Below are 15,763 nucleotides of genomic sequence, written 5' to 3'. Positions count from 1 at the left end.
TTCCCTCTAACACGCCCCAATCATACCACAATACAATAACACTTTGTTCCCTTTGGGTTTATCTCCAACATCAACAAACACTTGTCCTTGTAACAACATATTCAAACTAAACTTGGCAACTGTCACAAATACTTTTTCCATTCTCTCAATTTAGGGCCTTTCATACACAATTTGAAAATTACTTGCTAGACCTTTCTGCACCACTTAATCACTTTGTCTCAGACAAGCATATACAACAAAACTGGTGTGAGTCTTACAGTAAACCCAGAATTAAAAACTTCAAGGTTGTCTTCTGGGAGAATCAGCTGGTGAGATCCTTCTGCATGAGTATTACCACTTTCAAACTGCCTAAACGTTTTAAAAAACAGTATTTTAAAATGGTATTTAAAACTGGTCTGAGCCTTGACATTGCACTAGATTACCGTTTTAAATACCATTTAAATACAATTCACATCAGTCAACCCGTTTTAATCCCCTCAACACGTTTCAAGGCAGAATGCAGGGGACAGCCTATCACAGGTCTGTAATCTGTTGTTTTTTTGCTAAATACCGTTTCAGAGCCATTCTCACTGCATAAAAAACAGCTCTGAAACGTGTAGGACTCTGCTTTTTAAACGTGTTGAAATACCGGTTATCTTTAACCGGTAAATCAACTCTGGCACTTTCCCACTGCAGCCTTAAACGTGTTAAAATGTGAAAAAAAGGGCAATATACTGTTTTAAAAACAGAGATAGTTCAAATTGCTACAGAGTTATCATAACATAAATAACTCATTAGTTACAGATCAATATCTTACCCAATTGTCGAGTTCTCAAATCCAGTGTACAAGGAAAACTGGGGCCAGTCTAATTCATTGGAAATGGCAAGCACCATGTTTGAAAATGAGTTCTAAACAAATAATAAAAAAATGACATTTTTCACAAGTAACACATATAAGGGAAAGGTAGCTTTTTTAGCACTTGTGTTCTACTTGTATTATATTGTCAGTCTTTCAGTTATTGTTAGGATGGGGTAATGCTCATTTTATAGTTTAAGTTCCCTATAAATAATATAATTGTACCCATTCCTAAATATCATGCATTAATAGGAAAGAAAAGTGTAAAAAAAAAAAACACGACAAAGTTTGTACACTTCTGTGTCTTTTTCCACCCATATATTTGGAACCAGGACCAATGGCTGTTCTTTAACAACAAGGGGGACCTCATGCAATTTTTTACATGTATTTTTAGAACCAGAACCAGCTCAAATCATTTTTTTTAAACACAGTTTAAAAAAACATTTTTTTTAACAGTTTCTTTTACTTTTCAACACAGAATCATTGCACAGGTCACACTAATACTTGCATGCTTCTCCAAACAAGAGCCAAAAAGATGTTCTCTTTGAAATTTTGGGTCGAAATTAGGCCACTTGGGGCCGTGAATAAAGTTTTTTTTATTGTCAATACGAATTCTACCGAATTACCGGGTTCTGTATGTGGCATGAAGAAATACTGCCGTGATTTTCATTTGTATTTGAGTTTTGTGCTTAGTAAATTACCAAAATGCATATTTCATCCGAGATTGCAATCTCGAATGAACACGAATGATAGTAAATTTACCAGCTAGTGCTAGAAATGGTGGAAACAGGACCCTGAAATACTGTAAGATTGTTTCTATTTTCGTTTTTTTACCTCTTTTCTTGTATCCATCAGAATTGTTGATAGTACTCACTCCCTCATTTCTACTGACTCATTTTTCATTCACCCCCTCAGTTCCTTGTAACCTTGCAATATATATGGCAGTGTAAGAACTAGAATTGGTTTTATTGCCACTTCAGGCTTAGCAGCTCTGATAATGGACCTGCTTTTATGGGAAATAATACAAAAGTTTTATTAACTAAGCCAGACAGCGGAGACAAGGGAATTGGGGATTGAGGATGATAACGGCACACTGACAGCTGATAAGTGCTTCCCATCTCCATCACTCTATCATTATGACTGGCCTTGTAGCCTCATAGAAGCCCTGCTGGCGATACAGCTGGTGGTCATTGTCAGTGGTTGACCTAGCAATGCTGTACAATGCTTCTCTGTCAGTAATCTGCACTGTAGTGTCAAATGGACCTGAGTATTGGAGATTTTTGATATCTGCAATAAGAGATGCTAGGCTTGAATTCTAACTTCTTTCTTTTAACTGTTTGTGATGTTTTCTATGATATTTTATCTACACATATTATGTTACATAAACGTTGTCATAATGTTACTACAACCAGTGTTCCTCGTTCATTACTTGGCAAAACTATTTCAAAACAAACAAAACATGCATTGTTTAACATACACTGCAATTGATTTAATAAAAAGAAAACAAAATAATTGTGCCCTTTAAATATACCTAAAATAAAGAAGGGATCATGACACATTTCAATATTAATGAATAAGTTGCTGAAAAATAATATTGTTTTAATTTACAAAATCTGTTTTAAAATAATTGGTTGGGGTATTCGACACCCAATGTTGGGTTCCTGATGACAGGGCTTACTGACTCCCCTTAATAACATTCATTGGAGCTCCCTGTAGACAGGGATTGATTATGTTTTTTTTCTAATACTCCTTTCACATTGCACAAATAACCCAGTTTTGACCCAGGCTGTTTCCGGGTCGACCGGGGTCATTATGGGGTGTGAAAGGGCCTTTTGAAAAATCCAGATCCAACAACCCGGCAATCCGACCTGGGAAAAAAGAAGGGTTAATCCCGGGTCAGACCCAGGTTACTGTGCAGTGTGAACAGGTAACCTGAGTCAAGTGACTCTGGTTCCATTCACACTATAGGCAGGAGTCTGCTACCTCCTCCTGCACCCCCCAAATTACGTCAGTGACCTGGTTTAGTGCCAGGTCGCTGTGGGGAGCTTCAACTTCCCATGGTTTGCGGCTTTTCGGGGGGGGGGGGGGGGGGAGCAAATAGCGTCATTTATCCATACCCCCCTTCTTGAAGACCTGTGAAATGCGGGATTTGCAGTACTGGGGGTGGGGCTTGGTGACATCTACATCAGTCATCATCTACAAGTGCTGCTGACAGTCTCAACTCCGAGCTTCTCCCAGAGAGGAGACTTTAAATGTAGGCAACCCTGATTATACTATAAACTTGCTATTAACACTTAAAAGTTGGTCTGTACTACAAAATAAAAGATAAACCTATATCAGTACGTGTAAACACATTTTGGCTCTGCAAAAACACTACCTTGTTTACACACAAAAGAGCCCTGAAAAAAGATTAATTGACAAAAGTTTAGTCGATATCCACAGGCGAGCAGTACAGTCACATAATGGATTATAGGTGAGCAGTAGAGACTCAATGCGCTTTCTAGATTTCTCATGCTATGCACACATGGGGCTTTAGATAAAAAGGTATATATCAATCTTCTCTCGGCATAACACATTTATGGTGCATGAATGCTCCTCAGCTCTCCTTATAGTTATCGTTAGATAATGTGGTAATATTATTGTGCACTAGAGCAGAAAACAAGGCAAAAAAAATCCCATCTATAGTCCCAGGTGATATACTATCAAAGAGTATCTTTGTTTGCAGAAAATAAAATTAAATATAGCTAAATTGTGTGTGCATAAGAGTGTGTGTGTGTGTGTGTGTGTGTGTTGAGAAGGAAAAAGAGATAAAGGAGAGATATTTATAAGGTAGAAAAAGTATTATACAGTACTGCAAGCAGTGATTTTGCTGTCCCAGCAGCATTACTATGAAATTAAACACAAGCATGCCAAGCAACCATAAATAGGGGTGAATGTATCACTGTGCCAATCAGTGTACTATGCCCTAGGGACAGTGGCATCACTATAAATTTTGCTCCCCCCTGCCAAAAAGTTTGTGGAGCCCCCCCGGCTCCTCTCCAGCGTGTCTCCCCAGCGTGAGGTGATGACGTCACACGCATAATGGAGAAGCTGAAGCAGGATAGATGAAAAAAACCTGCTTCCCTTGGCTCCGACGCATCCCAGGCCGCCCCAGCACACCCATCCACCCGCCCATCCTGTACACAGTAGCCAATAGCCAGCTCTGTGTACAGTCAATTGAATCAGTGGGGGGGATTTGTCGCCTCTGCCATGGCCGCACCCGCGCTGCGGCTGACTTGCCTCTGGTGCTCAGCCAGTGGGCAGTGACAGGCAGCAGCATGTCAGTGTGTCAGGCAGGTGCTGGCGCCCACATAGACCCCACTGTGGCTTGCTCCCCCAAGCAGCAGCTGGGGCTGCCTTACAGTAATTACGCCACTGACTAGGGATGCCAATCTCATGCCATTTTTTCAATCCCGGAATTAAAAATACTCAATCCCGGGATTCCCGGTATACCCAGGATTGAGTTTGTCAGTGTAATGACAAACTTTATACGCTCACCCCAAACCGGATGCTCCGCAGTGTTACTTACAGAGTTGAGGCCGGCAGAAACCAGACGCTGTGGTGGTCAGAAGCCAGGCGGTGTGGCTCTCAGTACCCTAGCAGTGCAGTGGAGAGGAGCCAGGCAGTGCATTTGTCAGTAGCCGAGGAGTCGGGCAGTGCAGCGGATAGGAACCGGGTAGTGCAGCAGAAAGGAAACGGGAAGTGCATCTATCAGGAGCCAGGAGGTGCAGCTGAGGAGCCGGGCAGTGCAGGAGGAGGAGCAGTGGTCGGGAGCACAGCTGTATCCTCCATAATGGTAGCATGGTAACTGAGGGAATTCCTCTGGAATAGCAGTAATGTGGAGTGCAAAATCTGAATGGCGGCTGGTCTGGTCCAATAGGTGCAATCTTGGCAAACAAGAGTTCCTACTAACATGTTTCACTGTAGCAAGGCTTTGACAAAGCTGTACCTTGCTACAGCAAAGAGTACCTGGACACTTGTTTGCTATGTTTGCTACTATTGGATCCAGACTAGCCGCCATCCAGATTTTACACTCCACATTACTGCTACTCTAGAGGAATTCTCTCACTCACCATGCTACCATTTGGGAGGATAGTGCTGCTATGCATTCCAAATTGGATTAATTCCCCAAATGGACACAAATTGTGGTAACTATACACCTATCATCTTTATTAAAAATAGACTTTTTCTATTGGAGGTATATACATGTGGACTCTCTCTGGGGGTATTCATAGGAATGGATCCACTCATTGCTTATTAAGTAATTAATTCTAAATTCCAAAGGTGCCTTGTGCCTTGTGCTTTTCATGTACTGTGCTTCTTTATATTATTAAATTATGTTTTTTCATTTTATATTATTGTACATTATTTTCCTTTTTGTATCTTTGTTGTTTGATGGACCATTCCCTCACTCTAAGTAGCTGCTTAAAGACATCCCTTTTCCAGGGCCCAGTTTTTGTTGCCTAGGCAACTATTTTTATTCAGGCTGCACAGTGTGGCGTCTGACATCACTTTACAGTGCGCACTGCTGCAGAGCCACACAAACATGGACAGGTGCAGCCAGGCAACGTCTGAGCACTGCGTGAGGGATCTGTCACGGATCTCTCCCAGCATGCCCCGCGGAGCAGACGGTCTCGGACCCAGAAGTCCTGCACCGGAGCCGCATCGCAAGGGACAGCTCTTATCGTAAGAGCTGTCCCTTATGTTAATAATCACATATGTTAGAGCATATGCGATTATTAAGAATGCGGTACCCAGCGAAGGGGTGCGATGTAGGGCAGCAGATGTTAGAACATCCCACCCCATATTGAATACAAATGATTTCTGTAACAAAGACTTTTCTGGGTAACCACCACGCTTTCCTTTTTGTAGTTTTCCATTTTCCATTGTTTGGTCTGCTGACAGAATACTGGACTCTGGTGCAATCTTGGAAACATCCAACTCTCTCCAATAATCAATTTTCATTGGCTGTCTATGGGGGGCATTCCGCTTTTTGGCAAGCCTAAAAAAACAACACTAATTCTCCCCATAGTGTTCAATTTCAGGCATTTGCGCACATTCTTTAGAAAAATAGACCAAAAATCGCCCATAATTTTTGACTAAAAGTGGTCAAAAAACAACAAACAAATTTGCTGATTCCCCTATGTCTGTGAGGTGGTTAAAACTATGAGATAATGAAATCTTTACAAATGGTATTTGTGGAGGCTTGCCATAATCTTTCTTATATCCAGGACATCTATGATTTACACATGTTCTGTGGCTGTTCAAATCCAGTTGAAATGAAGGCTTGAATTTAGCCAACCACAGAACCTATATAAATAAGTGTTTTCCAGGATTAAAGGACCACTAATTTTGAGTACTAGTTCAACTGTGTTTGGTGGAATCAGGGTTCATTTTGTAGCTGAGAACCGGGTCTAGGTCGACATGTGTCTAGGTCGACATGTGTCTAGGTGGACAGGACATTAGGTCGACACAAGCATTAGGTTGACATGGGCAAGGTCGACAGTCAAAAGGTCGACATGGGGTTTTTCACTGTTTTTTGACCCGAATGTCGACACAGTCAACATGGACACAGTTTGAACTGCACCACATCCTTTCGGGCACGGTGCCTCGCAACGCTCGGCACACTATTTTATTCTCCCACCATGCCCTAGTGGATGGTAGGGTGTAAATACCGCCTGTCGGCACATGTCGGCTCAAAAAACAGTGAAAGACCCTCTGTTTAGCCCATGTCGACATAATGCTTGTGTCGACATAATGAAGTGTCGTCCTAGTCCCTTGTCAACCTAGACACATGTCGACCTTGACGCATGTCGACCTTGACGCATGTCAACCTAGTGGTGTTGACCCAATGCTTGTAGACCTAGTTGGAGTAGACCTAATGACCGTATCCCGATACATCTGGCCCATAAACTGAAAATGCTAAATATTACCTACTTACTATTATCCACTGGATTATTAAATGTCCCAGTTAGGGAAGCCAATCCCGGGGCATTTTTTCAATCCCGGAATTCGGGATTGAAAAATGCCCAATCCCGGGATCCCCGGGATCCCCGGGATCCCGGGATTGACTTCCCTACTATTAAAAACCCACCTCGGCCGCCCCGCATATTTACTTACAGATGCGTGGTGCGGTCGGGTGGGTGGGCGAGATGGGGTGATGGAGCCCGGGCTGGTCCGCTGGTGGCCCGGTGTGCCGGCAGGTCCGCTGCTGGGCGGGCGGGCTGGTCCGGGAACAGGACGGCTGGGCGGCCTGATCCGGGGACAGCCCGGGCTGGTCCGCTGGTGGCCTGGTGTGCCGGCAGGTCCACTGCTGGGTGGGCGGGCTGATCCGGGGACAGGATGGAGGCAGACAGCCTGTGCGACCTGAGCAGCGTGACCTCTGACGTCGTCACGCTGCGCAGAGCCGCACTGCAGGGGACGGGAGAAGCCGGGCAGCTGCTGAGCACCCGCTCAGACGCTGCCCGGCATTAGAGTCTAATCCCGAAATCCTGGGATTGGAAACTCCAATCCCGGGATTGAAATCCCGGTGTTTTGGGGGCCAAATCCCGGGATCCCGCGGATCCCGATCCCGGGATTGACCACCCTAGTCCCAGTGTCTGCCTCATTCTGGCAATGCTCTCCTCAAAATGAACTATCAAAGTATTGTACTGGACAACATGCTGCCTGTATGAAACAAGGCAGTCTTGGCAGAAGTGGGAAGCAGTCTACAATATTGTCTACAATAGCAGCAGCGTCTGCTCTTTACTATAGCAATGATAGCAGTCTCTCAGCCAATCACTGGCTGCCCAATCATTTTTTTTTCCCTTGCAGAGACTAGTCCCTGATCCTCCTACCCAGCTCCGTCGTTTCCCTCGCCGGATCACCTAAATCGCATGGCGATTTATCAAATGCAAAACTTGGCATGTGTGATCCCTCCCGGGGAGCTGCCGGGGAAATCAGGTCCGACTTGTCGGGCTAATGTATGGGGACCTTTAGAATAATTAGTATGCATGCATTCTTCCATAAAACAACTGACCTCAGAGGGCCACGGGGATTGATACTGGCAGCACACAGAACCGGAACCGGTGAGAATGCTCTGACAAGACCGCAAGTATAAGGACTGCACCAGCGGTCGGAGTAACTCACTAGGTACTGGAAGCCGGATCCCTTACTTTATTGCTGGGCCTCAATTGAGCTTTAATACCACTAATATGTGCACATAAGTGGGGACTCAAATTAACTGTGGATGCAAACTAAACATACTAACCGGTTATTTCCTAACAAAGGATGTTTTATTGAAGAATGTACTGTATGCATACTAATTATTCTAACAGAAGGAGAAAGGGGAAATTGTGTATTTACTCATTTTAATGTATATTAGTCTTGTCTGTGTTGTTGGCCATATATGTCATTATTTTAAATAAATAATTCAGTTATTTTGCACAGTGCTGTTCCAGTTTACTTTAAAACTCCCACAGTGCCCCGTAACGCCAGTTTTTCTTTTGGTAGGCACCATTTTTGAAGGCTCAGCCCGTTCTTTTATTTTTCATTGTTTCTTTATTATTTTACATGGGCGGTGCGGGTGGGGGACAGGTCACCTGACGTGGCTGCTCCAGCGCCTCTCACTGGGATGAAAGCACTAGCACCTGCCTAACGACTTCCGTCATGGACCCCAGGCCTGGAGGCTCACACACGCCTCGGCTGGCGCAGAGCGGGTGAGTATACCCGGACTGGCTGGATTGTAGCTTCGGTTAGCGGCAATCCCCCCTCTCCGCACCTGTGGACAGCGGAGTGGCAGATGCCTTGTGCGGAATCCCTGCAGAAAGGAGGGCTTTGGCTTGCTGTTCCTTACATCTCACTCTTGAGTCAGGTTCAGCTGATCTCCTGCCTGCTGATGCTGGACAGTTGAGACTTTAATTTACTAATCGTTTTACTTGCATTTTGTTTCACTGTGTGGAGAGTGTATAAAGGGGAGGGATTCTGCTTTATACTTCTAGTGGGGGTAAACCTTTCTGCTAAGCCAGAAGTTCCTTATAGACTTAGTAAATTGCTTCAGTAAATTAATACTGTTGTGTGCGATTTCCTTATACCGGCTCTGTAGTTATTACCTGTGTGGATACTCGTCTGATATTGTGATGCTATAAGAAGGCTACTGTGGCAGAACCACATTCTTGTGCCAGTTGTCCTAATCTGCTAACTTCACAGCAACCAGAGACACCAGACTTTGTGCCTCATGTGCCTCGGCCCCTACAAATATATCTAGTTACGCCACTGATCCACAGATCATGTAAAGGATTTTGGGGGGATTGGACAGTTTAGGAAAAAAATTTCAATGCATAATAATATTTTATGTTTATGTTTTACTTTTTACAATTTTTATTTATGTTTTAAATCCACCCAAAGTGTATCCTAAAAAGATCACCATGTCACTATAAGATCAGGCATCTAATACAACAGATGGATTTAGAGGTCAGGCCACATTACACAAACGCTATGCCCCATTTTTCAATTTTAGTATTTTATTAATTTGTTATACGACCTAATTTTCCAGTACAATAATCTATCTAGATACCAACCCGTCAAAATGACGGAGCAACATAACAGTAATATCAGCACCGGCAGCTCTGCATCTACAATGGATTGAGTACAGATTGTAAGCAGATCCTTTGCAGATTGGGTGCAGATTGGGTGCTTCAACAGATCATGCTACCATCGTACAATTTCAAGTAAATCCTTCCACGATCATGGTCGTTCTGGTGTGTACCCTACATAACAGTAATAAAGGTACTTGTGTAGTTTCACTGCGGCAGGAAATCGCATCGCATGCGATCGTGTGCAGTGTGATGGTACTTTTGTAGTTTCATCTTTCCCCTGCCCCCGGATCGCATGTGCGATTGGGTCGCATGCAATGCGATGCGATTAAGCACATTTAGCACACCCCCACTATCCACACCACCCCGAAGCATGGCGAGAGGCCACGGTACGTGTCCTCCCGACTTCTTCATACCCCCACTATCCTCGTCGGTGCAGAGTCGATGTTATAAAGTGTGGCGAGTGCAGTGAGCCACCGTGCCCGAAGCGTCGCGAGCGTAGCGAGCCCCGTGATTTCTTGCCATGTATTACGCGTCCCCTCACGGGGCTCGACAGGGGTCTATTAAGTATACTTGCCTTTCCCCTTTCTCCCTGCAGCCTAACCCTAATCTCCCCCCCCAAACTACAGCCAATCCCTCCCTGCTAGTGTCTAGCCCTTACTCCTACCCCGCTGCCGAAACCTAACCCCCCTGCCCTGCTGCCTAATCCTTACCCCTTTCTAAGTGCCTAACCCTCCCTCCCTGCATCCTAACCCTAACTTATCCCCCCAAGTCCCCCGATAGTGCCAAAACTTATCCCCTCACCCTTCTGCCTAATGTATCCTCCTCCAGTTTCGACATCTTCATCAATGTTGGTATTCCTGCACCGGTCTTGTGGCCGCCACTCAGGATGCCGACATTGGTATTCTAATTGCAGGCATGCCATCCGCTGGGATGTTAACCACATTCCCTTGAGTCCATGCCATTTAATTTACTATAATAACAAAGGCATAGGGTATATAACAGGCAAGGGCTCACTTACCTTTGACATGTTCATAGGATTAAGCCACTCTGGAGGTATGTGGAAGTGAGCGGCTGCAGAGTCCCCTAGTACTACAATACCCTTTGCATCAGTACCTACAAAAGACATGGAACAGTTTTACAAAACTTTGTGGTGCTGCATCATGTGGTTTTATAATATTTTAATTGTATAATAGTGGTTAAATGAAATTAAATAGAGGAAGTATCACTTCCTTCTTGTATGTCTGTACGTGACACACATTTTGCCAACTTATTTCTTACTAGTGGTAGTGCTACCAAGGAAGTTGGAGGTGATTGAAGTCAATATACACCACAAAGTATGACTATATTATGTTGGTTCCTATATTTTGATTCGTCCCCAGGGAATTTATTACTGAACATATTTAATGCACTCCCTACAAGTAAGAGAAAGAGAGTAATCCGCACAGTCAAAACATGTGTTGTGGTAGTCAGATATTCCCTATACGTTGTGTGTTGCCATTTTTTCGGGCTTGATATATTTAGGGAGGTGCTGCCCAGGAATTGGTACAAACATGATAAAGAAAGAGAAAAGAATTCCTGCAAGGGGCACTCTAAGCTTGTTTTGTTAATTCAGCAATCTTATACCTACATTCAGTGTCCCAAGAAAAGTTTATTAAAATTTAACTTTTATTGATTACATCTTTAAAAAGCTGCGAAATATATTAAAATCATTGTGAAAAAAATGTGCGTAAAGTGACAAAAAATATTAAAATAGAGCTGAACGTCATGCGTGTGTATTTAATTACAGTTCAATGACTGTATTACAACTGTGTGATAATGTTATATAATAGTATTAATATGTCCAGTTACCTACATTGATGTCGTGTGGCACTGATCATCTAAAACAGGCAGTTTGCAGATTGTTACAGTGTTGAAACTACAATGTGTGTAGCTGACTACTGCAACTTTGTTGCTCTATGGGAAATGCACCAATGCCAATTTTCATGAAATTCCTTCATCACCATTCTCCATTAACACTCTCATCCTAAAATGGTGCATGGCCTACATCACAAAACTTACCTGGATAGACTAAAAGATCTTAACATGTATAGTTTGGAGCAGAGAAGGGAAAGGGGGGACATGATAGAAATCTTCAAATATATCAAGGGTTTTAACATAGTACAGGTGGGAAATTTTCTTCAAAGGAAAACAAGTAATAAAACACGAGGACATGCACTGAAACTGGAGGGAGGTAGGTTCAGGGGAAATGTTAGAAAGAATTACTTCACAGAAAGGGTAGTGGATAAGTGGAATAGCCTCCCATCAGAGGTGGTAGAGGCTAAGACAGTAGAACAATTTAAACATGCTTGGGATAGGCATATGAATATCCTTACAAAGAAATAAGGATTAAAAAGGGTTGAGTTTACCTGAAGGGTAAAAAAGGGGCAGACTAGATGGGCCAAATGGTTCTTATCTGCCGTCAAATTCTATGTTTCTATGTTTCTATCCTCACAATATCATCACAGTATCATCACTAACAGTCTGCCATGCTACTTCTCTGCATTTATGCAGAGTTTTGATGACCAAATGGCAGTCTTACTCCCCAAGTAATTACATGTGATCGCCATGCGCTGCTCAGCATAGTAGGGTTGCTATAATGGAACAGCTGAGGTGCAGAGAAGAACCGGAATGTAGACCACTAAATGCTGTACTCATCCGGTTTCTGGCTTGATGTGTGGGGGCCCCAAAGGGAATGCCCTTACCGCACATCCAATAACCTGGCTTTGGATATATGCAGTATCTGTTTATATAAGTATTATCAATGTATTGTAGGCAAAACTTTCAAATGATTTTACAAAAATGTAAAAATGATAAAAAAAAAGACCTTCACATAGTTTCTTCTCATATGGAATTCCATCTTCTGGATCAAAACCCTGTGGGAAAAGTAAATACGCATTTTGTCATTATCTTTTCAAATGAAACTAACAACTCCATAGACATGTGCAATAAATGTAAAATGTAGGCCTAAATATAAATATAAAAGTGTTTAGTCCCCATACACTTGTCCAACTTGTGCCTCAGACAGGTCAGACCCGATTTGCCTTCAATTTCCCCGGCAGCTCCCCAGGAGGGCTTATCTCCGGCTTGGCACTTGATGTACCATTTTTACATGCGATTAATCGCCTGTGATTTATTACATGTAAAGGGACTGTAAAGGGAGTGGCAAGGGTACTTCAAGAGAAATCGGAAGCGATACATCGCAGGTGCTAAATAATACCCACGATGTGCCGCTGATGGGTCTGATTATGATTTATCCTATACTTTGCACATATGACCACAGACTCGGAAGGCACATCCAATCCGATCAGATGTCAAACACCTGCGATTTGGCCACTTGTCATCTGATTTCTCAGGCCAAACCGTCAGAACCTAATAAAAACAGGCCAAATTGTGCAAGTTTATGGTGGCATTTACAGTTTTCCAAGGATATTTAACTACAAACAGGTAAATACAAACAATGTATAATTTAATACAAGATGGTACAGATGACACAATACACATTATACAGGGTGAGGCAAAAAACCTTCCAGATTTCAATGGTTAACAAAAAGACATGGTAAACTCTATTTACAATTTTAGTACATATTCTAAAAATGAATGGAATATAGTTTATTTTCAATTGGTTTTGGCGTAAAAAGGCTTCCGTTAATTAATGGTTCTTGGTCAATATTTGTAGACATCAGCTTTCACTGTAGAAAAAGAATATGTAAAGCTTGGCATTTCCTGCAGACTTTCTACATTTTCTCCCATACATAAATTATGTTATGGCAAGGGTTTCATACATTCATGGTCCATCAAGTTTTTATTATATTGTCATTAGTATAATTATAACCTAACTAGTAAGCCCAGTCGAAGCAAAAGCTTCGAAAGCTAGTCTGCTACCTTCCGTGTTTGTGCATGTGTGAGAAAGAGATGTAGATTCACTCTCTACCAGTAGATGGTAGTGTTTTGGAGATTCACGGACAATATATATATAATATATATATATATATATATGATTATAGCGCTGTGAAACTAATCTATATGTATAAAAGGCTAACTAGTCCACTTCTGTGAGGTGAAGTACTGACAGTGACCGCTAGAGGCCATTCGACAGACCTAATTACTCCTTTGTCAAAGAAAAGTAAAAACTGTTACAGCTCAAAGTGAAAGTACATTGCAGAAGCTGTCATTTTGATGGGCTTTTAACTAGTACAGTATAATTCACCATAAAGATATATTAAGCATTAAACTTAAAATGATGTTGTGAATTGTGATCATGATCATAATTTGGGTTTGATATCATCAAACAAAGTTTACATTTGAAGGTAGTTATAGACATTAAAGTGGATGCTTACACTATTTAAACCAGTTTGAAAGCTACACTTTTTTTTAGTACAACACTGCTTTTTAGTATGATTTGATTTGTGTTTGACTACTGAAGACAAATTTACAGTTCAAACTTCAATATCACAGGATTATATAAACTATGCAATGTTGAATATTTTAGTTTACATACTCATTCATTTTCCCTTTTTGTAACATTACTTTAAAAAAAGTTGAGCTGGCCATAAGGTGCCCATACACTAGTCTGACCAGTTTTCCCTTTAAAGACCCCCGGCAGCTCCCCAGGAGGCTGCTTACAATTTGGCACTTGATGTGCCAAATTATACATGCAATAAATTGCATGTGATTAATTGCATGTATAACCCTGGTGAGCTGTCAGCGGCAGGGGGGTCCGTGGGGTGGGCAGCGGGGTCCCTGCGGCTTGTGGCCAATCAGCGTCCCGCCAGTGTTTTAAATTCAGCAGTGCTTCTCGCACCGCCGCTCAGCAAATAGCGCTAGTTAGTTCCAAGTTGCCGCACAAACCCGCTGACTTAATGCCCAGCGCCATAGGGACCCCGCTGCCCAGCCCACGGATGCCGCTTCCCAGCCGGCACTGCCCAGACCCTGCTAACCGCCCCAAGGGCTCCGCTGCTGCACATAGGTGTGTGACAGCAGTGCTTCGCCGCTGTCACACACCTAGTGATCGGACCAACAAATCGTGGGTGCTAAAAAGCACCCGCAATGTGCCACTGATGGGTCCGATCCAACAGATTGAACCTGCAGCAGCTTCCACCTGTAGGGTCTGACCCGATGGTCTGACCTGATGCACATGGGACCGTGTAACAGGTGGGTGGGGATGTCAAACATCCAATTTGGGCCAATTTCTCTGGATCGGGCGAAATCGGCCCAGATTGGATAAATGCATGGGCACCAATACACCTAAAGATTTATTATCCGCTCATCTAAAACACCATGGACTGAATTAGATTATCGAGCGCTTTAGAAATCATTCGATGGTTGACTACCAGCTAATGATTTTTAGCACTTACATAAGGCTGTGAATGGATGTATATGCAAATCATCCACTCACAGCGCTGTGGGGAAAATCTGCGAATAGCGGGAGAGTAGGCTTTCGACAAAACGGTGGGCGGCACTACAAGGCTTGCAACTAACGCTGCTTTGCGAGCCAACCAGAATGAGGGCCTATATTCTGAGTTGGTGTGATTTATGCATGCAAAATATCCTAATTCCCACTTGTTATAATTAATTAGTTCACATATACTTTATAATAAAAAACCTTTAAAAACAGATTACTCACCCAAATTCCATTGCAATTTGAATCATGGAAAGCATCCCAGTCCGTCGGACTATAGCAAATATAAACATTATATTTATTAATGTAATCACTATTCACTTTTGGAAAGTTTTACACAGCAGTATACATATGATATAGTGGCAAAGTAAATCCCGACAATGAAAATGCCTCCACCAAAATACCGAACTTGTTGATTTACCCTTGTTTAACTTATGGACAAGGTCTATATACCTGCAATTAATATCCAGAAAATCAAAATACCAACAGAGGTATAATATGGACATGTATGACAATATAAACATTACGAGACTGACATATTAATATACCAACATGATCAAAAGCTACATTAACTAAATACCGACACATACAGAATCTTGACTACAATAATACCTGCGCAATCAGAATCCCGACACCCAATATACAGCCATACCAATATACGAACAATAACATTACAGATAATCAGGCACTACGACTCATATCCACAAGTTACAGGATCAGCTGTTTAGGACTTCTATGTCACTGCAGCATAAATAGCGGTTCATATCCCAGGGGATCCACCAGAACCTGTGAGTGAAGTTTAGACTACTCCTGTACTACTCTGTCCTTTGTTGCAGTGAGTTAAGCTGTGTACACGCAAGGGAGATTTCAGCACAT

At 42.6% G+C, this 15,763-nt stretch overlaps 1 protein-coding gene across 3 annotated transcripts in view; it reads right to left on the bottom strand.

Annotated features, from left to right (window-relative positions):
• Positions 1–15,763, bottom strand: part of AOAH (acyloxyacyl hydrolase) — a 171,661-nt gene that overhangs the window by 75,132 nt on the left and 80,766 nt on the right. For all 3 annotated transcript variants that reach the window (XM_083188483.1, XM_083188482.1, XM_083188481.1), the window contains exons 9-12: positions 15,113–15,161; positions 12,314–12,362; positions 10,469–10,563; positions 797–888 (exon numbers count right to left, since the gene is read on the bottom strand). In XM_083188483.1, coding sequence (XP_083044609.1) covers positions 797–888; positions 10,469–10,563; positions 12,314–12,362; positions 15,113–15,161 — 285 coding nt within the window. The remainder of the gene's footprint in view (positions 1–796; positions 889–10,468; positions 10,564–12,313; positions 12,363–15,112; positions 15,162–15,763) is intronic.

This window comes from Crinia signifera, chromosome 5 (genome assembly GCF_055691185.1).
Source record: "Crinia signifera chromosome 5, ASM5569118v1, whole genome shotgun sequence".
NCBI classification, from domain to species: Eukaryota; Metazoa; Chordata; class Amphibia; order Anura; family Myobatrachidae; genus Crinia; species Crinia signifera.
This window is presented reverse-complemented; position numbering and strand designations above follow the sequence as displayed.